Source organism: Tamandua tetradactyla, chromosome 4 (assembly GCF_023851605.1).
Source record: "Tamandua tetradactyla isolate mTamTet1 chromosome 4, mTamTet1.pri, whole genome shotgun sequence".
Taxonomy (NCBI): domain Eukaryota; kingdom Metazoa; phylum Chordata; class Mammalia; order Pilosa; family Myrmecophagidae; genus Tamandua; species Tamandua tetradactyla.
Window position 1 is genome coordinate 176,748,531 of NC_135330.1, and position 22,374 is coordinate 176,770,904.

The window sequence follows — 22,374 nt, forward strand, 5'->3', positions numbered from 1 at the left end:
GGTTTCCTAATTCCTTTCACTGTGATTCCATTCTACAGAAATTATAGGTTTACATGTATGTATCCTCAAGTACTTTGAAAAGTACTTTGCAGTTGTGTCTTATTTCCACTCCCACTCTCGATATATTTACACTTGTGTATGAAACAGCTTCTCAATTAGAATGGATTTCTGTTCCCTTTGTTTATCGTCGCTTGTGTGTATGTGTGTGCATAAAGATTGAAAAGATGTTTTCAATCCAAGTCATGAGATCTCTTTGCAGGTGTGCTCATAATATATGTTTGCGCTGCTAGGTTAAAGATGCCAGGTGTTTCTTAAGCTATGTAATTAAGAGATAAACCAAATGCAACTTGGCATCCCTGAATGACTTCCAGAAGCAGTCCCCTTATAAGCAAGCACATACAATTTCAGTTCCTACATGAATAATCAGTGTAACAAGTGCTACTGAGGAGCCATTATGTCTAGGCACATTTATTTTCTTTATCTGATTTAAGCCTCAAATGGTCCCATGAGGTGTCATGTTCTAATATATAACTTGCCTCCCTAGGTCAGATGGAAATAGTTGCCAAAGCTGGGCTGCAAACTACAGCTTTGATCCCAAGACCCTGGGCCTCTTCTCCTTGGTGAAAAAGAAAATAAAAAAACTCATAACACCATCATTTCTTAGCTTTGCACTTTAATCAAGATGTTCTGATAGATTCCTCATCTCCTTTACTTCCAAAAGAGTGGAAAAGGAGCAGAGCAAAATTAAGTGTGAGTAAACATGCTCTAAGACATCTGCTAGCTCTTTTTGGTCATTTTATTATTATTTTTTTAATTTAAACAATGCTTTTATAAATATCCGAGGATCTGGAAGAGAAGAATTTATTTCTTCTCTCAGATTCTTTCTTAGAGTAGAAAGAATTCTTTCTTCTCTTCTTTGTATTTCTTAGAAATCCAGTGATCTAATTGTGCTCCACAGCCAGAGTGTGGATTTTGAAATTAGATGATGTGTTTTGAATTCTGTCTTAGCATTTGCTACCTGTGTAGCCACAGACAAACTATTCAGATGATTCCGTTTTCCAACTATAACATGAATGTTTTGTGTCCGATAAACATAGCTCATAACATAAACAAAATATCTCAAGAACCAACAACATATTTCATATTCTGTTTCATGCCTGAAGTTTTATTCAAGGCTGAGAGGATTATTTATACTTTATCATTTTTTGGAGAATTTCTAGAATTTGTATCAGAGTTTAATTATCTTTGTAAATATCATATTGCTTTATACTGTTCTCAATTTTTCCCTTCCTCCAACTTAGTCATGTTTTTCACAAAATAAGATATTGCCTGATACCTACATGCCATCCTCAATTTTTTCTAAAAATCATTAACATTTGGCATATGAAGTAGGTTCTAGTAATTTCATAATTGTAATATCTTCACTAATGGAGATAGTTTGTTAGTCTATTTTCTATATCAAAGTACGCAAAATTTTTAAACGAACGTGCTGCTCAAATTTAAGCAACTAGGAATCGTTCATCATAACACTATGTGTTTTTATGGACTGAATAGTTTTGTTGCTTTTATTTGTGAGTGCTGTATATGTCTATATAGCTCTACAAAGATATGTCAAAGATATATATCCCCTTCTCTTTATATATGCATAAGCATGCATTTATAATCTAATACCTGTCTGCAGTTCTCGTAATAACAAGATGAAACTTTCATATCCATGTGCTGATGCAAGAACATTGTTCATTTAATTGTTACATAGAAAGAATGAGAATGCTGCCTCAGATTTATCAATGTTTACATTGTCTAGATAGCAAAGGTCATCTGCCAGTTCAGGTATTTGGCACTTGAGTCTGGCCTCCAACTACATTTTACTTTTTTTTCCCCTCCTGGCAAAATAATTTGCTTATGCATTCTTGTAAAAACCCATCTTCCTTAATTCTTCCCCCCCCCCACTTCTTCTTGCCTGCTTGCCTTTTGTCTGTTCTTTTATTTTGATATCTATATGCTCTAGTGTTTAACGGTACCAATTCATTGGTAAGAAACAAAATTCTTTCCTTTAATGAGGTTAGTTAAAACATCAACATTTACTTGCTGTACCATGGGGAAGGGGAATCATACTATCTTTTTAATGAAAGAAAGGGCAAAATAATGTATTACCAAAAGTAAATGCCATAGGAATAACATAACTTCACTTATGCTACTTGACATTTGGCTTAGCAATATTAACATATTCCACAAACTGCAATTCTATTGCAGAAAACAACACAACAATAAACATGGGGAAAGTCTTTCCCATAGAATTATGAAAAAAATATTTTCTTGGCTTTCAACCTGCTTGCAGAAATAATTGTTTTAATATCGGATTTCATTATCAGATATGTATTGTTATCCACTATGAGAAAAATGCAAGAAGATCACGATTACAAAGGAACAGGGTCTGAATTTATTCTGTCAGAATTAATATGTGCAGAACATTAAACATGCTCAATGGTGTGCCAGGAAAACTACTATAAATGAAAAATGGATGAAGTGAAATTTGTATGTTTATTATCTCTTAGCATTGTAAAGGAGTCACTGGCTGCTTGGATCCTCTAGCTGCCATCAGGAAAAGCTGCTTTACTTCACTTTGTCAGTGAAAATATTGTGGGGAAGTGGTTACCTTTTTACAATAGTAAATATCAGGCACTGAGACCATTCTCATATAGTAAGAATATATGAATGTGGCAAGTAAAGAAATACTGACAGGACTTAACAGACTATTCCAAATTTTGTGACATGTTGGAGAAAAATGACTCACTCATTCCCCTTTCCTTCCTCACTAAATGTATAGTTTTATATTTACAATGAATACTGCATTGTTTCTCCTAAGTTTTGAAGTGGTCTTTTAATGGGCTTACCTCTCATCTGAGGTACTTTCCCCCTCCACCCCTTTTCAGCTGCCATTTCTCTTATATTGCTAAGACAGGGCTCATGGAACATTCAAATTCCCCTACATTTGACAAGAATTGCAATGAGTACCAAAAGCTATGTGGAGAAATGAAACACTATTTTTAAAGTGACATTGTTGTGCATCATTTTACCCAGTTTTTAGAAATAATACAAGTAGTGGGCCAGAGCTTGAGCCCATATTAATATGTCATTTTCCTGAAAGGATGGAAATGCTTATGGCACAAACAAGATGCATGAGGAACGTTAAAGGAATGTGTTGAATGGCCTTTGCACAGCAGAGGTAGATAAAGGTTAGAACAAACTTCTTCCTGGCCATATACACTTAGAAGAGTTAAGAGGTCAGTTGATCAAGAGCTCACCCAGAGTTTTCTTTAGAAATACCTCATGAGCTATCACCCATTACTTCACTGTCCGGGTTACTGCTCCTCTGTTGTCGTGTTCCTCCAACTCCATTGCAGTCTATATTCCACCACTGATTAAGGCTTTCAAAACATTCATTCCTATGAGTGTTAAACAGTTGTAATAATTCAATTCAGCTAATGAGTCCCCACAGCCACTCACACACCCACTCGTGTCCTCAGAAAATGTACACATTTCCAGATTTAAGATAATGTGCCTCTATATGTGTGCACATGTGACCATGTTTGCATTTTCATGAAAAAAAATTTTTAAAAGGAACAAAAACTAGAGATTTTTGCATTTTTGGTGTTTTTTTTTTTTTTTTTGTATTTGCGCAGACCATTTTAGGATTTTCAGTTTCAACAAAACACTATCAAAACAAAGAATCTAGTAAAATATTTGTGCATGTACTGCTAAACAATTCTAGCAATTTTATTAAGCAATACCTTTATTATTTTTGAATATTCTTAACAGACTGGAACAAAACATTTTTTTTCAAAACAAAATATGCATACTGTACGCATGTCGCAGGGTTAAGTATGATGCAGAGGTTAGAGTCTGTTTAAACAAAAACAAATGCCTGGGGGAATTTCATAGCTATAAAGTTAATAACTAAATTTTGTTCGCTAAGAGGACCTTTTCTATAGTTTTCCTTCATCTCCCGGCTACACAGCAAACATATCTGAAGTGCACTTCCCAAGTGTAGTTAGAGAATAGGAAGGAATGTAAAGTGTTTTTTTTTTAATTATTTGTTTTGTTTGTTTTTTTAAAAACAGCCCTTATTAACTCTTCCTTCCACTGATTCTACTGTAAACTCATAATAGCCTTTGTTTAAGAAAGCAAATTCATATACACTCAGCAGGTGAAATGTTCCCACACAAAAAAAATACAAACAGGGTGATCAGACTTCTCTTTTCCTCAACTACCTAGAGCATGTTAGAATTATAAAGTTTTTGCAATTTGATGAAAATGGTTGATCTAGTTACTTTTTGTAAAAAAAAAAAAAAAATTGTTCCTCTATGATAATGTAGCATTGCATACTCTTTATTTCTGGAATAATTTAAAATCATTTTTGGGAGGAAATACTGAAATAAAATTGTATATATTCCCTACACTGCAGATGCTTGAACGTTTCTAATATCTCTTCCACACCAATAAGGGAGGGAAAGAAGTCCAAGTTGTTTCCTCAGTCTCTTTGTTCCCATTACAATGGCCAAAATGTGCTCATATATTACTGCAGAAGAGTCGAAATCACAATGCATGCCAACCTCAAGTCTCTAAGGGAAGGACTTCTCCCGCATTCCATCCTGATTCCCAATAGCTGCTCCAGTTCGACTGACCAGTGAGAAAGGACTGGAAACAAGAAACAGGAATTGGAGCAATGCAATCCATTATAGTTTTTCTTTTATTTTGTTTTTGACATTAAAAAAAAATAATGTGTGGACTGTCCGGGTCCACCTATGATGGAGAGCGCTTGCTTGTTCAGCTAAAAAGGACCCCCCTTGGTTCCGCCCGATTGTGGGTCTGTGCAGCAGTGGCTCCGAGGCCCAGAGCGTGCACGCCCGTTCACTGTGATTACACAGACAGAAGCAAGCGGATGTTGTCTGCTTAAGGGGACGAGAAGAGGACAAGAGAAGGAAGGGCCCGGAAAGGGCCTACGGGCTTCATGGGCAGCAGGGAGAGTTAGGGGCTTTTTTTTTTAATTTTTTTTTTTATTGTTGTTTCCTTTTTTTTTTGTCTTTTTTTGAGTTTTTATTATTTTTTTGTTGTTGTTTTTTGCTATACCATGAGGTCATAGCAATCATTCCTCTAATAGAAACTGACAGGACATAGAAGACAGAACTATCTGATGAACACACACAAATGACTAGAAATATATATATAGAGAGAGATAGAGACAGTGAAAAGACTTAGTTTACCTCTGAGAAACCAACCCCCAAAATAAATCCTGTATTAACAAGTGCAAAAAAAAACAAACAAATAAATCAAAATCAAAACGAAAGCAAATAAAACCTCCAAACATTAAAACACAGTGTATAAAATGGTGTGAGAAAGTCACTTTACAGCCTTTTAGTCAATAAAAAGCTGTGTTTGTGTCCTTGTTTGGATTCAGGCCCATTCTTTTTAAATTTTACCCTAAAGGCCTTGCAAGAAGTAATTAGAGGGTAAAAGCACCCAGTTTCTGTTACGTTTGACAGCAGTTACTTTTTTCATGGTGGGCCAGCCGTTCCTCTGGTCACTTCTGGTCTTCCTGTTACTCCTCATTGGTTGAGTTTTCTTCCAGCGTGGTCATGCCTCCAAAGCTCAGTCCCGTTGTGTTCTGTGCTGAAGCTGTGAGTACTGTGTGTAAGAGGATCAGTACAAGCACGCACAGTTTGAGTCTGCTGCTGCACAGTCTTGTTGCTGATGAAACTGTGAGCGATGTCCTGTGACAGGAGTCACTTTTTTCTACCGTCCCTTTGGATGGGTTGTTTGATTGTTCTTCTCTCCTGACATCACAGCATTCTGGTTCATCATTGGTTAGAAAGGTTTCATAGAGCCCTGAAGGAAAAAAAGAAGTAGAGGTTAAAAGAGAGCAGAGAGATACAGGAAGAAGGAGTTCATAGTAGAATAAAGTTGTTACTTTAAAATTTTGATCCACAGAATTTAATTGCAGGCAATTAAATATTTTTTAGAGGAAAGGAGAGTCAACACGATGTGGATAAAATATCAACAGTTATCTCCAACCAGTACTTTATTTTCCTCAATTTGTCCTTCTGTATTTCTGCTCATCGTATCAACAAAGTTCTGAGTTGTAATGAATAAAGAATAAAAGATTTCATTAGGTTAAATCAGAACTTGAGGTCCTGGATCATCTTGGCCAAGTAGATCCAATCATCCTTCCTCTTTAATTGAATGTGATTAATTAATGCAATTCATAAAGTAGCATTAGCTAGTTATGCTAAATGAAATAAATCAGCAATCATAATATAAGTATTAGGAACCATGTTTACTTGTCACTTTCTTTCACAGACCTCAAGCATGTCACTTGGTGAATGGACGTAGTAATCATCTACATGTCCAATGGGGAGTCAGTTCCTTTTGATTTATTTTCTAAATATTTCTCTCCATTTGTCATTCTACTGCATGACTGCCTAAGTTGAGGGCTGTATTATCTTTTGCTTGGACCATTGCAGAAACAGTGTCTCTGCTTTTAGGTTTGTCCTCTTCTAGTCTCCTTCAAAATTAACTTTCAGTGATTACTTCTCATTCACTCTCTTGCTCTCTTTTCTTCCCTCCTCTCTGAATCTCTTCTTTTCCCCTTTCCCCTTCTCTTTTTCATTCTTCCTCTAAAAATACATATTGCTTCTGTTTAAAAATTAATAAATGCATATTTCAGAAAATTTTATCGTAATGAAAAGAATAAGACAACATTCACTGATTTTGCACCTTTCCAATCTTGTTTATCTCTATATTAATGCTAATATTTTTAGGTAACTGTATAGGCCATTTGTATCCTATTTTCCCCCTGAAACAAAACATTTTATCATGGATGTTACAGTGAACTTTCAACACAACTTTTATCACGTTACCCTCATGCTTGAAAGACTTCAATGGGGAAATGATAGTTGATTTAGGATTAAATAAGATTTTGCATGTAAAGTGTTTAACTCAGTGCCTAGCACATAGAAACAACATGAAGAATTTGGCTACTGTTAATATGTTAATACCTATCAGTGGTGTCTCATTGCCTCCATCTAAATAATAAAATCTAAAAACATAAAACCTTTTCTCTCTCTCCAGACTTATCTCCCAATGCTTGAGCCACCCTGAACCATTGGCTCTTTCCAGTGGTTCTTTCACCTATATTTCTATGTGTGATGCCTTCACCCATGTGTGTAGCACTGCTTAAGCTGTTTTTTCTGCCTGTAATTTCCTCCCTCAACTCATCTAACTATACCTCCTTTATCCTTCAAGTTCTGATCAAAGGAAATTCCCTATATGAAGCCTGTATTCAAAATCCTTGGTTATTAGTGCATTTTGAATAACTCTTCATTAGAGCAATTAATACATCTTTCTTTTAGCACAAGTGCTCATTTTCATGTCAATTTCCCTACTTATTTGTCAACTGAAAAGCAAGGACTGTATACTTTTGGCTTTGCATTCCCAATACGAAGCAAAATACCTGAAGAAAATAGATATTTAATGAGTTATTACACGAATACATTCAACTTATACTTTTTTAATAAAAAGAAACTATTCAATAATAAATTGTGCACATCAGTCTTCAATTTCCTTTGGATTAATGAGCAATAAATATATCTTTGTAATGATGCTTACAATATTCATTTCTTCTTAGGCATTCAAAGGTAAACTTCACCTTCGCCTAGGAAGAATATGGAAAAAAAACTGAATTAATGAGGTCTGCAGCTCTGACATTTTTCTTGTATGATATTTTCTTTTTTCATATAAGCTAACCTCAGGTAAACTAATCATTTATTGAAGAATATGTTTTCCAATATTATAGACTACAAAGAATAGTGTCTATACTTAGGATTGTAAGAATAGAAATCTAAAGGTCACTTAGATCAACATTTTAGAATATTAATAGACTATGTTTAACAATGGCATCCAAACAAGAAGCTTGTCCAGAGTCACTCCGAAACTGACTTGCTTATTTATAGCTCAAACTATTTCAAAAAGAATACGGCAGTGCCTTTAGGTCATTAAATGAACCCTTCTTTTTGACTGACAAAATTAATGTTCAACTTTTCTCCTATCCATCTTTTTAATAAATGTTTGTATTCTCAGTTGTGCATGCACAAATATTAAATCAAATAATTCCACAAGGTACTTTACAGAATAAAAAAATAGTCCCCCCACCCCCATCCCAAATTATTTCTTCTCAAAGGCAAATATTGCACATCATTTAGCTGTTTACATATTTAGCTCCAATTCTGTTAATAGCATGTTTTATGCTTCTCTTGATTTTTTCATTTTTTGGCATTATTTATAGGCTTTACCACTAAGAAATATGAGGATAAAACCTCCTTTCCCCCTCCTTGCCCATTCTATACCATTACCCGTTCCTCTGTATAAGGTTAATTTTCAGCATTTCCTTTATTAGGATGATGTAAACATTACTCTTAGCCATGTAGTAAACCCTTGTTTTCCACTTCTACTCTACTGTCTGATTTTCCCAGAGCTAATAATAATCTTGTAATTTTCTATGTGCTCACTAATTCAACTCCAGATACTTTGGCAGTTGTTTCAGTTGTGTCAGGATTTCCATCAGTTATATCATCCAGAAGAAATATCTTTTGGAACTTTTTGTCACTTGGAATGGTCGATTTCATTCCTGGTGCATAGCTATCACTGGCAACTCCATTTAACTATCATCTTGGGGATTCTTGCTGTCTCTCTCCTGTGGTAGATTTCCTGTTTCCTTTATCTTATACCTCCCTTTTTCTCACTTTGATGGACCACAACTTTCAGAATCTTAATAAAGAAAAACATATAATGGTAATTTTCTGACATGCTGATGGCTAAACTGTATTTATTCTACCTCATTTTTAATTGATTGTTAGTCTGGGTATGGAATTTAGTTTAGAAATTGTTAGACTCCTGATTTATGCAAGCATTGCTCCATATTTTAGTTGTTGGCTCTCCAGGGCCTATCCTTTAATTTTCTTATCTCATCTCTCCTATTTTATATTCTTTCATCTTTTTTCTCTCATTTCCAGAGGAGTTGGTGAGCTTTATGTGTTGTAATTCTATTGAATTTTTCCTATCATGCTTTAATTTCCAAGTCCTCTGAATATTGTCTTTTTTGAAGTGATTGTTCTCATCTCAAAGTTGCAATATATTCTTTTATCTCTCAAAGATAGTAATGGTACTTTTATTTGTAGTGTTTGATTGCTTGACTGCATGGACTCTGTTTTCTCCAAGTTACCACTTTTCTTTGTTTTTTCTCCTAATTTTTCACATTGGAAAGCTTTGCACAAATGTCGGCTTATCTTTAATTGTCTGCCATATTAAAGATCATTGGGTACTAGGTTGTGGTGTTGACTATGAGTTGTACTGTGAATGATCTGCCTGAGCTGTTTGATGGAGAAACATAAAGTTCTTTCTTTTGGGTTGATCAGGTTCCCCAGGAAAGTCTAGCAATATCCATCCAGGAGGATGAAGGCTGGGCTGTCAGTTTTCTCAGAACTAGATGGGACAAGCTGGAGATAGGGGAAGTCTCTGCCTTCTATATGCCTACATCCAAGTAATCCCCTTTTCAGTCCATCCCCTCTCCCCTGCCCCACCCTTAGCTCCTCCTGGCATTGCCCAGTACAACAACAGTTTCTTTTACCATGGCTCCACTCTCCAAAGAAATGTACTTCCAGTCTTTTTTTTTACTGGGGTGAAGGAAGGGAAAAGCAATAGGTTGTAACGTGGGATATGAGAATCTGACTGTATATATTAAACAGATTTTCAACCAATCCTCCTTATATTGACCTCTACTGCAAACCATCTTGTGCTTTCACTTTCTGTGTCTGGAGTAAATCTTGGCTGCAAATCTGTTTGACTCCCTGTTGCCTCCCTGCTGGTTTAGCGTTAGATTTTTTGTGTCTATAAATGCTTTAGCATGCATCGGTTTTCTTTCTAGGATTCTAAGAGATCTTTGTCCCTTTATCCATTCTATCTTTTCAAATTCATGCCTTAAAATTTTCCTTTTCTGCTGGGACTTACCTGAAAAACTTTATTGCTCTTTTCTCTACATCTTCTGCTCTGTCCTAAACTCTGGCAGATGCCTGTTTCTCTGCCAGATATAGTTGTGAATAAACAAGACTATGCAGACTTCAAAGATCAGTATTTTTGTTATGGTTGTGGTGGTGAATCACCCAGAGGCCACGTGGGACCTGGGCACTCAGTCCCCCTGCTCAAACTGGAGTGCTTCCCAATGGAGTTCCTCGCCAGAAACTGCCCTTGTCTGAAAAGAGCAACCTAGCTGTTACTCCTTCACAGATATTCCCAAGTGGCTGCCCCAAGTAAACATGTGGCTATACTTCTCAGAGCCTGTCTCCTGGGGAGGCTACTTATAGCAGCTTACTCTACCTTACCTTTTAAAGGAAAAAGGATGATATGTTTGAAGATATCTCAAACTGAAAATAAATACATTCTCAAACCAGTATCTCTTTGCACAAATATATAGGTGATTGTGGTTTGGAAAGAAAAAAAGCATAAGCGTTCAGTTAATGGAAAGTTCTGATATATTTTGTTTACCAAATGTTTAATTTGAAATCTCTAATGAATCGTTACCTGCTATTTGATATAGAACAATAATAATAATAATAATAAATTTGTTAGGACCAACCTTATGGAGTTCTAGTGAGGATTAAAGTTTGGCAAATTGGAAAATCCAATATAATATTAATTATTCCTTTTATTAGTTGGAATATGTAGTAGAATCAGAATTTATTATTTAGAAGGACTTTAAAAACATAATTCAACTCCTCTTTTTTTGTCTATTATTCTAAGCAAACAAAAGAAAAATTTCATTTCTCTTGGCTCAAAACAGTTATTTAAGTGTGGTCATTATAAATATTATCTAAGCAGAGGTAAATAACACATTGCTCCTCTTTAGAAGGAAATCCTTAGAATAAACACATTATTTACATACAGTCCTTCATTATCTCAACAATTGATCTTTATCCATTTTTAAGTCCAGGAATAATATAGGAGACTAATTTTTCAAATATTTGAACAATAAAATAGCTGCCAATATTTTTAAAATTTCTGACTGCAAAATGTTTAGAAAGAAGTAAGGTAAAAACAAGGGGGAAAATCACCCAAAATAGAGTTCATTGTACCAATTTTTAATTTTCTTACCACAAAAAAACCTCCCAAAATATAACTTCTTTGGATGAAAAAAGAAAAGATTAAAAATTAATGGAAATTGTTTTTACAGTCTTTTTTATTAATGTAGATACACATATACAACATCAGTTTATACATTTCATATATTTAACATGAGATTACATTTTGCCTTGTTACTCTTTATATGGTTTGCTAGTATTTATATTTTGATTGTTTATTATTAAGTGAGATTTTATATATATATTTTAGAAAAAGAGAAATTTTCATATTTTTCAAATCTCTAAAACAGTTTATAGCATGGAATTTATAAACCTTTCTGTGTTTAATTTCTTTCTTAAATATAATTAATTTTTTTTCCTTTTATTCATGATTATTAATTTGCCAAAGTTGCTGGTGTCAATTTTGATAATTTATTCTTCTCTAAAACTGGCTTGCCTTATTGAGAGTATTAAATTTATTAATACAGATCTGCACATCATATAAACTCATTTTAAAACTCTAAATTTGACTATATTTTCTTCCTTGTTAATATTTTATTTTCATTTTATCTCTTTTTTGTCCTTGATTAGACTTGCAAAAAAGAAAGGTGTTTTATTTCTCTTATGTCTATTACTAGACTTGGACATGCCAATATTTATTTTGTTGCATTAATTTCTAATGCATTAATTTCTTTTTTATGGTAATTCCTTCATATCCTGTTTAACCTTTTAATTATTTTCCTTCCATCTATTTTGAATTGAATGTCAGTTTGCTCATTGCAATTCACCTTTATTTAATAAGTAAAACATTTATTGCTCTAAGCTTCTGTTTGAGAATAGCTTTAGCCAATTCTCTTATATTTTCATATACAGTGATTTCGCATTTTCTGTACTTGCAATTCATATTTCCTTTTGAATCTAAATGATTTAAGAGGGTATGGTTTTGTTGCTTCATTCTCTGTTGGTTCAAATGCCATCTGGCACTGACTGGGATCTCTGGGGTCCAATTCTGATCTCCTGATAAAGCTAGTTTGATTGACTTGTTTTACTTGTCCATACCAGTATGCTACATTTTCCTGTAGTAGAAATGTAGCCACACATGCTGATCCAGTCTCTCTGAATGAGAAGTGTGGCATCAGTCTCCTCCCCAGTCAAATACACTGTTTTTTTTTTCCTTTGGTGCTTGTAGGACATTTTCATCATTCTCAAAATTCAAGAATCTTTGGAATTAGATCTAATTTCATAAATTTTGCCTGAATAGAGCACCAGTTATATCTGTAACTGGGAGTGATCTTTTTAAGCTCAGGAAATATATTTCCTATTATTTCTTTGATTGTTTCTGCTTTCAGTTTATTTATTTTGTGTGTCTTCATATTTTTCACAGTCCCTCACATCATTTTTATATTCTCGTTTTCTGTCATGGATATTGCCTCTTTATTCTTGGAGCGCCCATTAAGCTTGCCCTCCACTTTGCTTATTCTAGTCTATATATGGTTGATTCTATAAATAACATAACCATATTTGTCAATTATCTTTTTTGCAAGAGTTTATTCCTTTGCATTGTAATATTTTTTCTTATTTACTCCATTTTTATGTATGCCTGTATCCCAGCTAAATTCCCTTTTCACTCTTCAACTTTTATATAATGAATCTATTTTTTCTAGAAATGTCTTGAGAGCTGCTTAAAATTACCATTGTGATAACTTGTAGTTACTATGTAGTAACTTTTTCCAAATATATACTGACTTAGTTTTCCAATCTGTTTTGACAAATAAACAATGAGAATTCATTGCTTACAGATTGAAGCTATACATCCAGAATTGAAGCATCAGCAAGCTGATGATTTCTCTTCAAAGTCTGTAATACTTTGGAGTCAGCTGCCAGCAATTTTTGGAGTTCCTTGGGTTGGATCTCTGTCTCGCTTCTCATGGCCACGTTTCTCTCCTTTCTCTTCTAGGTTCCTACTGTCTTCTAGGTTCTGGATTCTCCCTGTGGCTTTCTCTGACTGTCAGAATATTGTCTGTTTAAAAGGTGTCCAGTAATCTAGATGATGGTCCACCCTCATTCAGTTGGGCCATACTTTAAAATAACATCTCCAAAATACTGTATTTGCAATGGGTTCACATCCGTGGGCATACAGAGTAGGATTAAAAGCATGTCTAGATTGGGATGCATAATTCAATTGACCACATATGCTATCATGTTGATTCTGTCTTCATCTTTGAACAGAAATTATCTCTTTGTCTCCGAAACCATTCAGAATGGTTTACACACACACCCCCCTCACTCTTAAAGATGGTAAGAGATTAAGCGTGGTAAGTGATCCAGTGTTATAGGCAATCCTACCCAAATGAGCTGTCTTCACTGAATTTTTCTGTTACATTTGATACTAGATGCAGACTTTCAAACTGGTAAAGTCTCATTTGTCCTGATGCTTTCTGCATAGCTCTTTTGAGTGCTCTTGATCTGCACTGGCTTAGGAAATATACGAGAAAGCTCCCAATTCCACCTCAACTCATCCTCATCTCTAAACCATTCTTCTCCAAACGATGACTTTGTGTAATCACAAATTCTCCTTCAGTGTGTCCATACTTCTTTCTCAAGGCAGGGGGTGGGGGAAATCACAAGAGAGTGCTCAGAGTGTGTTTTCATTTCCTAGGCTGCTCAAGCCAATACCATGAAGTGGGTCAACTTTATTTGCTCACAGTTTTGAGGCTAAAAGAAAGTTCAAATCAAGGCATCATGACGACAATGCTTTTTGCCTGAACACTGAGGTATTCGGGGGCTAGCTGACAGCAATCCTTGGTCCTTAGCTTGTGACATGGCAAGGCATATGGCAGCTTCTCCTGATCTCAACCTTCTTTTAAAGGTTCCTCTGATATTCAGCTTTTGGCTGTCCCATTTGTGGCCTTTTCTCACTGTATCAGAATTCCATTCCCTTACAAAAAATTACAGTGATAGGATTAAGACCCATCCTGATTGAGGTGGGTCACAGCTTAACTGAAGTAGCCTCATCAAAAGGCCACACTTAATTGACCATACGCTGGGTCATAAAGCAAGTCTCAATAAATTTTAAAAGATTGAAATTATACAAAATACTTTCTCAGATCATAATGGAGTGAAGTTGGAAATCAATAACAGGCAGAGGGCCAGAAAATTCACAAATATATAGAGGCTAAATAATACACTCTTAAACAACCAGTGGGTCAAGGAAGAATTAAAAAAAAAAAAAGCCACACTTATAAGGGTTGACACCCATAGGAATGGATTAGATTCAAGAACTTGTTTTTCTAGAGTATGTACAGTTTGAAAGCACCCAGTGTGATTCAATCTAATCCAATTTCCATTCCTCTTGAAGAACTTTGTCGGTTCTTTGCATGTACATCGACCCTTTCCAATGATATAGGATTTTTATCGAACTAAGAAAAGGGGCAGTCAGATGCTTCTCTATATTTGCCCCTTACTTTCAACTCCTGTTCTTTTTTTCATTATAAGACTTGGTAAAGAGCTAAGGATAAGACTGAATGGTGATCTTTTACTACACCCATCTAGGATAGTTGTCAAAATAATGGAAAAAATAAACATTTTGTATATCAACTGGTAATATTAATCAGAGAATTTTACATGTGCATAGAAATAAAAACTTCAACAGTATCAAAGACTGTGAAATGGAGAGTACAAATGATCTTTCCTTCTCTTTCATCCATTCTCTAGGATAAAACACTTTTGATAATTTCCATTAAAAAATGTTGCAAGTGGTCACCTTCATAACTCTAAATAATATATTTATAGATCTATTTCTTAAACTATTGATTTTAATCAGTATCAAGTAATTCTCAACGAAGAAAGTTGAGGAAATTTGCATAGTTACAGAGCTTTGCTACCCCCTTAATTGCCAAATTCAAGCAGCCATTACTTTTGTTCCACAGTTGTAGTTGTTAATTTTATAAAGTTAATTTTGAAACTTAAAAGTAAAAAAAGATTAATTGGTAGAGTTCATTTGATTCCATTTCAATAAAGTAATATTATTCAAAGGAAAATATTTCAAATATTAGGTAAAATAGATTATTCTTACTTTTTAGCAATTGACAAAAATGACGAACATTTTGGAGAGCTTTATATATGTGTATTTTATGTGTCTCCCTACATATATGCATTTCTATGTCTATACATACACACAGAGAGGAAGGTATGTGAAATGTATATTATCGAACTCGGGTCTCCTGCATGACAAGCGGGAATTCTACAACTGAACTACCTGTGCACCCGTAGATAGCTTTGCATTTGACTCCTTATTTTCTTGCACATGTTTTTCTGGCACTCCAATTATCTTTCATGTCTCATATAGTTATGATAAATATACTTTCATCCCTACATCACTAAGTCATCTATTTTTATAACTGTACCAGTTCGAAAGTTCTGATATAAAACAGGCTGTTTTTGTTGCAAGATATTCTGTTAGGGCTATTTTCATTACACCACTAATATTGGGATCCTATATTGTCCTCTTTCTTGGATTCCTGTTGTGTTCCACTAGAGTAAAATGTTAAGTAATTTTTCAGAGCGCATAGGTAGAAGGCAAAATTTCAAGACCTGGAAGGTTTAATTTCAGGACAAAACAAACTTCATTCTCCTATTTGAAAGATGTTTTGTCTGGGCATATTATCCTAGATTCCCAATCTTTTCATGTAATAAATTTAGAGACAACACTTCTTTGTATCCTGATGTCTAGTGTTGTGGGTGAGAATTCTGATTGTATTTGTATTCTATTGTAACAAATCGCCACAAATTTTGAAGCTTAAAACTACGCACATTTATTTACTCACAGTTATATAGGTCAGAAATTTATCTAATAGGGCTGGCTGGTTACTTTGCTCGTTGTATCACAAGGCTAAGATCTAGGTGTTGGCAGGGCCATGATCCTTTCTAGGGCCTCTAGGGGAGAATGTACTTCCAAACTCATTTAGTTTGTTGTCAGAAGTCAGCTCTGTATGTTTATAGTTCTTGAGGTCCCAATTTTCTTGCACACTATTGGCTGAGGTTCTTCCAAACTCCACCTCCTACCTCATTCTAAAACCATTTCCACAGTTTTAGGTATTTACATAGCAGCGCTCTACTTCTTGTACCCGCATCTGTATCAGTTTTCAATTGTTGCTGCAAGAAATTACCACAAGCCTAGCGGCTTCAAGCGGCATCCACTTACTATCTCTTTTACAGGTCGTAAGTCTGGATTGATTTGATTGGCTCTTCTGCTTTGGGTTCCACAAGACTGAAATCAAGGTGATGGCCAGCCTGAGATCTTATCTGGAGGGTCTGGGGAAGATTTTGCTCAGGTTTTTGGCAGAATTCAGTTCCATGTAGCTGTTAGGAAGTTGGATGGTAAATAGTTTTACCAATCATCTAATTTGTTTAAATTTCCATTTTTACTCAGGAAACCAGAAAGAAGAAACAAACAAACAACCAAGGCAGGCTGACATACCAACAATCCTTTGTGGTGCTAATTAAGACCCCTGCCTCCCTGGGAAAGGAGGCACTGTGATAAATAAGTTGTGCTGACACCACAAGTCTGCTTATCTTCATCAGATAAGTCCATTCCTACACAAACATTCTGCCTGGGCTGCTTTTGCAGATTTATGGTACTCAAAGACTCCCTGACCCAAACAACTCACATAGCTCAAGTCCTCCTTGCCTCCCCCTCCCTGTTCCCCTTTACCCTCTTTTTGTTCTAAGCAGATATATAAACTGGTTCCTCACTGCTTTTCTTTGAGCAGTAACTTTCTTTGAGTTCTGCTCCCAGGTGTGTCACTTAGCTCAATAAATGTGTTTTGCGCCTTGAATTTTTACAGTCTGTTTTTAACTTAGCACTGTTGTGCAGAAATACCCATTTTCTTTCTGGTTGTTCTCAACCAGCACTGATGGATTGTGCCAGAACCAATCTCTTGGACCTCTTTTTCCTCTCCTCATCTCTCCTGCCTCCTCTTCTACGGTATCTCTCTGGCTCTTCTGCCTTCTTCTGTGGTTACATTAGGATCACCCCAGTAATCTCTCTTCTTGAAGTTCAGCAGTTTAGAAACTTTAGTTCCGTCTGCAAAATCCTTTTTGCCATGCAACATATCATATTCACAGGGGCAAAGAACAAAATCCTGCCTATGCCAGTCATGTTGATATTATTCTGGTTTTACTGTGGGTTTGTTTTGGTCTATGAAACATCTTAGAGTCTTCCATTTGTCAGTTTTATTCTAACATTTCAAGAATATATGCCTTTGTGTGATTTTTTTATAGCTTCTTCTGCCTGAGTGCTTTAAATCTGAAGTAATGCCTTTCTTCAAATCTGGGGAAATTCTTTCTAGCATTGCTTTAATAATCAATCTCTTCCCCATTTCCACCATCTCATCTTGTTCTTAGTTGTTTCGTTTTGCTTTCCAAAAAGCTTATATTAGATGAGTCCTGACCCTTCTAAATTCTTTGATAGCTCTGAATATTTTTTTCTCTTGTCCCCTTGAATTGTCGAGTCTCTTCAACTGGCACCTTTCTCTTTATGGTGAAGGAATGGGAATCACATAGAAAAATTGCACCTACTTTCCCACCACTACCAAAAGTCTATGTAATAAGAAGGCTGTGAATCTGGATTTTCTCAAATCCTTCACAAAAAGCCCCTCGAAAGTCTCTGGAAAGTAGGTATCTGTTTTTTGTGGGCAAACACCACCATTACATATACAGGAATGGGCATTGGCAGTCTGTTCAGATGTCTTCTGATGTCTTTAATCTATCAGATAATTTCTGGATTTTGTTATTTTGCTCTCTATTTCTGTCCAAACAAATCCTGCTCGTGAAGAGTCTCTGTTGTAGGAATTGGTCCCATTTCTGCTGCAGTCTTCTGCTCTAAAGACTCAACTCTGATTGTCTTTTAAAATGGTCCATCTGCCTTTTCTATAATTAAAAAAAAAAAGTTTCAGTTCTAATAGTGTCCCACTTTCTAGATTTTATTGCATCTATGGATGTATCAAATTCTGTAGTTTTATTTCAACTTAAGTAGGATTTAGAGATGGCTGGGAGATAAAATTTTGGCATCAGTTTGAAAACTTGGACCAGAAACCACATTCTTAATTAAAGGCAATGATTTATCATTACCAAAACAATTTTGTCATGTAAATCCTAACTTAATGTTGCAGAAAATAACTTTAGAAATTAGTGTTTTAAGTTTAATAGCTCATAATTTTGTGTCTGTTACAAATTCATCTGAAGCAATATAGAATTTATTTAGAGGTAACTTACCAAAGAAAATATATAAAAGTAGAGCCTGTATCCAAACTGTATCCACTTTTTTCCCCCGCAAAGGGTAAAAATAATAAAAGAGATGATCTCTGAGTGGTTTTCTAATTTTCTAAGGTTATTTTATATTTGAACAGGTGAAACAATACAAAATGTGGAGTTGATCTAAAAAGCAGAACATTTTCTAAATAGTGGTGACCATCTGCAGAAACAATTAGAGATATATTCTTATAATAATCTTTTTATATATATATATATAATCTTTTTAAGCAAGGGTAAATTTTAATTAGGAAATATTTTTGAAATAGGATTGTTTTGCTCTGGGGAGATATGGAAGAGGTGCATCAGATCTGTAGTGTTGAATAAAGACCAACGTCACTCTTATAGTAAGCTTAACATTAATAGCATTGTATTACTTTTCTTATTGACACTGTTGAGAATAAAGACTACCCTCCACTCCACCCTCACATTCTCAGCACATAGCAGGCTGCTTGTCTCCAAAAGAATAATAAGTGTATAATTATTGGGACCAAGGACAAAGAAATAATGTAATGGTCTTGAGTTGTAAGCGGACGTCACAATGAATTGAATATATTAGGTCTCAAAGCACATAGATGTAACACAACAGGAAAATGTAATGCAAGTCCACATGTCAAGAAATAAAATGATACATGGACTCTTAAGAAAGACCTGTAAAGGCCATTCAGGGCCTAAGGCTAACTGTGCATCAGGAGGAATATCAATTATTCTGAAAGCTGAAAATTACACTAGATGAAATTAGCATCAAAGGCCCACATTAAAATGGCAGAGAAGTTCTACAGAGAGTTCACTCCTTCATTAAGACATAAACTAAGTTGTGGAATAAAATTAGGCATTTGAAATGTCCTGATGCTAAGCAGAGAATTCCCTTAACTAATTGTTTCTAATGGTTTCTGGTATTTTATTAGAACAAAGGCTGGGAGAATATAGTCTAAACAGAAACCTAATATACACTGTTACATATCACATTTCATTTCTGTGTTTCCACAAGTGATTACTGTGGTCTTTTTTTTTTTTTAAATCATGGGAAATTTATTCTAAGAAAGATGAAAAGAAAATTAACGGACCGAGAGAATACATATTCACCAAATATTTCATTTAATTTTCCCTCCCATCCCCAATGAGTCCTTGAACAGTTGGCCTGATGACCATGCAGCTTTATAGGATGGTACAGGAGAAAGCTATATGGATTCCCGGAGGGGAGGTCCAAGTACTATAGTGCAGCTGTTTGCCTCTACACTAAGAATCAGAATAATGCAAGGTTCAAAGCAACGGACATTGTCAGAACAGAAAAAGTTATGTCCCTCTTCCATGTTCTAGTAAGTTATCAAGTTCCAAATGACTCCAAGTGAGACCATAAGTATAACCTGAGAAAGAAATAAAAATAGTGACTCTTTTTCTCTTCCAACACTATGAGCCAGCCATTGTTGTAAAATGTTTCCACTATTTAGGTTCGATTACCCTCACAAATCGAAAGGTTGTTTAAAGAATGTCACGAAGTGCATTGAAGAATTTGGAATAATTTGTTTAAATGCTTCATAGGAGTCTACATTATAGGAGGATGTTAAAAATTTGGAAGTCTCAGATGGGTGTTTCTTTGACTTCCTGTTTAATGCAAGCTAGTTTAGCATTGATTTTATCACATCATTGCTCGAGAAGCCACATAAATATATGTTCTGTTGTAAGAACACTCCCTATTATTTCCTATTTCTATTTATTACTATTATTTTTTTCTCTGTGAAATGGCACAGAGGGCTCACATATTGTAAATCAGCATCCTTATTATATTGTCCACAGTCTTTTTTCATTTGGAAATCTTCGGTAACTCTAACTCTGCAAAGGAAATATCCTTGAGAACAGGAAACTATGTAAATAGTTCTGTTGCTGTGGTCCCTCAAAATATGAGTTGTAAGTGAAATAACGGTATTGCCAGTGCTTTGATCCATCAATGTATTTAGAGTCCAAACAATATTTCCTGCTTTTCTTGTTAAGGAGAAAACCAGACTTTCTTTGTAATCTTAGAATGCATAAAAAAAAACTATTCCAACGTCTGTGTACATTCATGTGTACACAGACACAAGTTAATGGCTTCAAGGCACGTTACCACCTCATAAATAGATCCTGACTTCAAAAATATGCTTTATTTTCAATGAGTTAGGGAAAACTGTTTTCCTGATTTGATGCACTAGTTTTTGAAATATTAAATGTTGAAAGAAAACCAGTTGTGATTTCAATCAAAATATTTTTTACTCAAAATTTATGCTATGCCAAAATTTAATTTGAGAATAATCTGACTCTAAACAAAAGCAATGATGCTTTAAAACAAAAAGAACCATAATTAGAATAATTAGCCCCCTTTATCTGTTAGGTTGAAACCCAATCAACTTCCAGTAGATAATCAGTTAGTTTAGATTCTGACATGTCAGTTGCCAAAGTGAAAGTTTCAGGTCACATATCAATGGTTTATGCCCCAAGTTACAGTGCAAAGTGAAGTGGCATAGTTGTGACCCTTCTCACCCAGTGGTACTTTGGACTTCTCTCTGTTTTGCTTCCCCACTGTTGCCCTCTGGGGTCACTGATTTAAAATTATTATTGAAGACACAAGACTCTAAAAGTTTAACACAATGCAAGGGAGTCTGACAATGGTGACTAATTAGCAAAAAAAAAAAATGAATTTAAAGTGATAGGGATACAATACTCAGGAAATTGTTCTTTTTAGGAAACATAATGTAATTTAATGCTCAGTTATAGCTGTTACTTAAGGGACCAAGAATCCTGTTTTTATAATGACAAAAATTATTTACATAGTTTAGATATCTGCTGTCTTTCTACGAATTATATTCCACCCCCCGCCAAATAAAGTATTAGACCTATTAAACTGAAGAATACAATGCAGATAATCAAATGAGATTTCAAAGTGTATGTTTCTGGAGGCAATACACTATAAAATAATGCATTGAGAAATTGGGCTCTTAGGGACTCCCTCTATTTGACACTTACATAGTTTGCTATGTCAATCGTTCTAGTTCACATGAGTAAAGCAGTACGTTAAAAAAATTCTGTGTTCCAACAAGAAACAAAGATACAGAAAAAGGAAAATGGACATGGGTGATGATAAAAAAGGATTATGCATCAAATTAAGCATTAGACATTAAAAAGCAATAAGAATGAAAAATAAAAGGGGTGAATGTGCACATGAAAAAGTTCAAACACTTGTATTTAAAAAATTGAAAAATACTGAAATGTAGTATTTTACTTAGAACAGCAGAAATAATTAACTGTGATACTCTAAATTCACAAAGAAGTGAATAAATAAGCAGTATAATATGGCAATTGTTACTGAACTGGTGAAAAACTATGTGGCTAAAATATTCTGTAAAGTTTTGGGCAATAGATAGCAAAAGCTTTAAATTTTTCCATGCCCTTTAATCTGCCAAGTACAAGTCAATGAATTTATTTTAAGGAAAGAAGTCAGAAGTACATGGAAATAAGTACGAGTGTATATATACAGTGGCAATTTATATATAGTAAAAAAATGGAAATGAAAAAAGTTCTATAATCAGTAAAAGTAAGTAATTTACATTATACTCATACACTGTTCTATTATAGATAGTAGAACAGTCTATAGAAACCTATTTAATGATTAGAAACGCTGTTTATGGGATAAAATGTTATTTCCTCTGAGTGGTAGAATATATTTTTCTTACCTTTTTGCTAATCTGAATTTTGTAAATGTTTTTATTTTAAATTATTATGAATGCATTTTCTAATATAAATATAACAATGTATGTTACGTTACAGAAAGGATGCTGTGGCTTCTTGGATATTTGACCAAAATTATTAGAATTTCAGAGACCAATTTGTTTCCTTAACACCTAGAACAGGCAGCAGCGTG

General features: G+C 34.7%; 1 protein-coding gene across 2 annotated transcripts in view; it reads right to left on the reverse strand.

Moving 5' to 3' along the window:
* Positions 1–3,741: 3,741 nt before the first annotated feature.
* Positions 3,742–22,374, reverse strand: part of NALF1 (NALCN channel auxiliary factor 1) — a 636,618-nt gene continuing 617,985 nt past the window's right edge. The window contains exons 3-4 of one of the 2 annotated variants that reach the window (XM_077158649.1): positions 7,666–7,711; positions 5,774–5,886 (exon numbers count right to left, since the gene is read on the reverse strand). In XM_077158649.1, coding sequence (XP_077014764.1) covers positions 7,689–7,711 — 23 coding nt within the window. In that variant the 3' untranslated portion in view covers positions 5,774–5,886; positions 7,666–7,688. Of the gene's footprint in view, positions 5,887–7,665; positions 7,712–22,374 lie in introns of both variants that reach the window. The other variant, XM_077158647.1, reaches the window with a different exon arrangement.